At 56.0% G+C, this 4,244-nt stretch overlaps 1 protein-coding gene across 1 annotated transcript in view; it reads right to left on the reverse strand.

Moving 5' to 3' along the window:
* LOC114066664 (transmembrane protein FAM155A-like) overlaps positions 1–3,105 on the reverse strand; it is a 171,371-nt gene extending 168,266 nt beyond the window's left edge. Inside the window, exon 1 of the mRNA XM_027901497.1 lies at positions 1,339–3,105. Within this exon, the coding sequence (XP_027757298.1) occupies positions 1,339–2,157 (819 nt within the window). The 5' untranslated portion in view covers positions 2,158–3,105. The remainder of the gene's footprint in view (positions 1–1,338) is intronic.
* Between the last annotated feature and the right edge of the window lie 1,139 nt (positions 3,106–4,244).

Below are 4,244 nucleotides of genomic sequence, written 5' to 3' on the forward strand. Positions count from 1 at the left end.
TGAATTTACTTTATTCTTGTCAGGTTTAACAAGAACAAATAAATATTGCAACTTTCCTACTTTATCCAATTAGATAATGGGCTATTTCAGCTCCTACAGGGACTGTGAATTGATTTTTGTGGCAAAGATGCACAAATTACACTAACTTATTGGTGAATGGGATTCTTAAAGCATGGACTGTTACCATGGAATGACTTGAGAAGGCCTTGCTGAAGTTACAAAGTGCAGAGGTACTCCAGGCCTCCTGTTCAGAGCAGTGATTCGTGTGTACTGTTGTGTTTCACTGCTAAAGCAGAATTTGGTTCAGACTTGTTAGTGTAAAGCTACAGTAGTTGAGATAAACCAGTTCAGGGCAGAAACCATTCACTTCAACAAGTACTGAAACGGGGAAAGAAGAATGCAGTTAGCTATTTTAGATGCTCAGGACAACACTTTTTTCTGCCCTGTCTTGAGAGATAGGCCAACTAATCTTGTGCAAAAGTAGAGAGAAGGCAACAACTACAAGAGACAAAGTAGGACCCTCTGCCTTCTAGCACAGGAAATAAACCTCTGGATCTCTCTGAGCCGTCACCAGTGGCACCAAAGAAAACAGCTGCGTCTTATCAAAACGTTGTTACCATGACTCCCCAACCGAGGCCCACCGCGCTGCCCGTTGACAGACACCCTTGTCCTCCAGCTTTTCCCAGGTCCACAGATTTTGGCAGAGCGCCTGGAGGCACCGTCCCGCTCCCCGCTCCCCGCTCCCGAGGCGGCCCGGCGCCGCGCCGCTCTGCCGCCGCAGGGCACCGCCGTCCCCGGGACCAAGAGCCCGACGGAACCCACCCGGAGCCTCCGGTGTGTGCCCCCGGCCGCCGCGGGGGCACGGAACGCCAGTCCTGAGGAGCACCGCGGACACCCACCGCCCCGAGGGCCGGGCAGCACCGTCGGGCAGCCCCGGCTTCTACCGCCGCTCTGAGCCCCGCTCATTGTCATGCAGCCCCTGTCGCTGCCTGCCGCCAAGCCGCATCCGAGCCCGCTGGAAGCCGGCAGCCGAGCCGGAGCCAATCGCATATTCATGAGGAGGGGGAAATCCAGCACTACGCTCCCAGAGGACCGAGGATCACTTCTTTCTGCTTTTTCCCAAGCTTCCCCCTCTCTCTTCCTCCCTTTCAACAACGCGCGAACGGGGGCATCCCGGCCCGTACACCCCACAGCTCCGCCTGCACCGTACGAACTGCGGCCGCCGGCGCCAGGGACAGAGACCGAAGCAGGCACAACAGGGACCACGGCAGCCACAACAGCCGAGGGAGGCACGCCAGCCCGCCAGCCAGGGACAGGAAACACAGCAGGGGCTCCTACCTTACAATCCTCAGGACACGATTTCACCGAGTACTCATCCGACTGTAAATATTTCTGGAGCATAACCTCAAACTCTTCATATTTCTCCTGAGCGTGCTGGTCGTAGCGCTGGTAAGCCTGGACGCACTGGCTGCAGGAGCCTTCCCCCCTCAGCACCACATCCAGACTGCAGTTCAAAGTGTCCGGATTGGACAACCCGGCGAACAACTCCCAAAGTGTGTAGGAATTACAAAAGGAAAGGTAAAAATCCGTCAGGTCCCAGCCGGGCGCCGGGCTCTGCCCCGCGCCCGGCGGTCGCCCCGACCCCCCCCGCGGCCGGCACACCGCCTCCGCGTCCCCCACGCTGAAGCACTGCCCGGACGAGGAGCCCGGGGGGGGACACGTCTCCAGGGGCCTGGTGGTGGAGTTCCCTAGGAAAGCAGCTTTGCCGTGCCGGGGCTCGGTGCCGTTGGTGCGGCTGCCGCGGCTGCCGCCACCGCTGCTGCCGGGGGAGGGCGGGAGGGAGGGCGAGGGGGGGTTGAGGAGCCGGGGCGCGGGGGGCGCCGGCTCCCCCATGCCCGCCAGCAGCTCCGGCTCCGCGGGCTCCGGCTTCTCGGGCGGCGGCTGCTCCTTCTCTCCGGTTCCCGTGAATTTGGCCTCGGCGCAGAACCACAAGTGATCAGAGAGCAGGACCGTGAAAAACAAGAGCGATGCCAGGGACAGTCGCCATTTCTGAGCCCTCTCTGAATCCGTGAAGGGTTTCTCGTTCTCCCGGGGTGCGAACCAGATTTTTAAGCCGTCATCATACTGCCGACTACACATCCAAGCACCCCTGGTCATATTTTGGGAACGCACAGCCCTGACCGACTCCACCGTGAGGGCTCCTTTGCCAGTGTCACCACAATATGCATTGACTTAAAAGATTGGGGGGATTTTCTTGCCTGCCTTCCTTTCTCTCGCTTGCTCTTTCGCTCTCTCCCTCTTCCACTCTCCCCCCTCTCTCTTTCTCCCTCTTCTTTCTTTCTTCCTTCTTTTTCTTCCTCTGAGATAATGTTGGTTTTCGCCGGTGGCTCTGCCTTGGTCTCACCACACGAAGCAGCCCCAGTCCATCCAACGCGGAGTGCCGTGGAGAAGATAAGAGCAATAACGCAGAGAGAGGAGGAGGGAGAGGAGATGGTGGTGGTGGTAGTGGTGATAGTTGGTGGTGGCGGGGCTGCGCGACTGGTCCTTTGCCCCTCTCACCCAGGCATGGTCAGATCGCAGCTCCCCATCTCCCTCCTGAGAAAAGCCCACTGCCCCCGGACAACCTCATGCCGCGTCCCCCGCTGCCGACGGACGGCTCCGGGAGGGCTCCTCGCCTCCTCTTCCTCTCTGCTGCCGCCGCTGCTCCTCTTCCTCAACCCAGAGCCGCGGCACAGATGCCTGCACCGCTGTCTTAGTCTCCTCTTTCTTCTCTCTCCCCTTCGCTCTAACTGGAGAGACGCTGCTGCAAGGCTCCCGGAGCGCTGCTGAGGATGCTGAGGAGGAGGAGGAGGAAGAGGAAGAGGAGGAGGAGGCTGCCGGGGCCGCCGCCGCTGCTGGTGACAATGGGCTGCGGCTGCCGCCGCTGCTGCCGCCGGGCGCGGTGTCCCCGGGCGCACGGGGCGGAACTGCCTGGCTGGGGGCCCCCGATGGGCACAGGCATCTTGGGCCCCTGGGCTAAGTTGCCGCCATCTTCGTCCTGGAGAAACACTTTTTTGGGGGGAGCTCTGCCTTTTGCGTCATCTCCTCCCGCGCCGAGATCTCTCTATCCTGGCGCATTGGCAGCAGCAGCCACTCTGCCTCCTCCTGCCTCAGGAGGAGGAGGAGGAGGTGGGAGAGGCATTGGGGACCACATGGCCCCTCCAAAGGGCTTCATCGGTGCAACTCCTTCTACTCATCTCACCGAAGGAACTGCTTGGTACCACTCTCCACCCCTCTCTCCTTCCGTTTGAGGCCATGGAACACCATGTCCATGCAGGATGGTGGCTGGAGAGGTCTGTTGCCGTGTCCGTCCTTGTCATAGCAAATCACAAACGGCGTATGAAACTCTGGGCTCTGCATCCTGGCAGGTTCTGGACACATAGTAAAATGCCTGATCACAGCTGTCTGTCTTCCAGTCAGCAAGCTTGAAAGGAAAATGACCGTAAACCCCAAGCTGTTCCCCCAAGAGAAGCTTTGCAGAACCCTGGTCCAGCACATGAGCTGGATAAATACTACCAGTCTGTGTGTGTCCCAGTTCAGATGTCAGTGCCTGAAGAGAAAGACAGAGAGGTCAGGCTTAGCTCTCCTGCTAGGGTGATGAATCGCTGATGATCTCCACTTGGCCCCACAGCAGAGATCAACCACCTTGTGTCCTTTGTCTGTCCTGAACAACTGTTAATGGTCCTTGAACAAGATGTACAATGTATCCCACAAGGTGGCTTATCACATTTTTTGGTTAAAAAAATATTTTTTTTTCTTAAAAAACATGGCCATATATAAGCTGATATAGCTTGGTGATGGTTGTCAAATTCAGCTTTGAAAGATGTAGTGGAAAGATGTCTAAAACTAAACCATACCAGAGGAGAACAAAACTTGTACTGCTTCTGACTACAGCTGTCATTAACTGAGGGGTGAGCTTACGAAGGAATGTACTGGAATTTCTGTCACTTTGAGCAATAAATCAAGGCTAGATGTCTTTCAAAAGGAGACGGTATACCTCTAACAGAAGATGTAGATCCAAGAGAGGAATTGCAGAGAGAGGTTCTATGCCCTGTGTTTATGCTGGGGATCAAAGTACATTATCATAATGGTCTCATCTGACCTTAAAAGATCTTTGAGTCAAATATTATACTGAGTAGGAGTTATCTTTTGATATAATTTTGATGGGCTATTTAAAGACACAGAAATAAGTGCTAATATTATAA

This window comes from Empidonax traillii, unplaced genomic scaffold, assembly GCF_003031625.1.
Source record: "Empidonax traillii isolate 1590-97213 ecotype Southwest subspecies unplaced genomic scaffold, ASM303162v1 scaffold791:size383699, whole genome shotgun sequence".
NCBI classification, from domain to species: domain Eukaryota; kingdom Metazoa; phylum Chordata; class Aves; order Passeriformes; family Tyrannidae; genus Empidonax; species Empidonax traillii.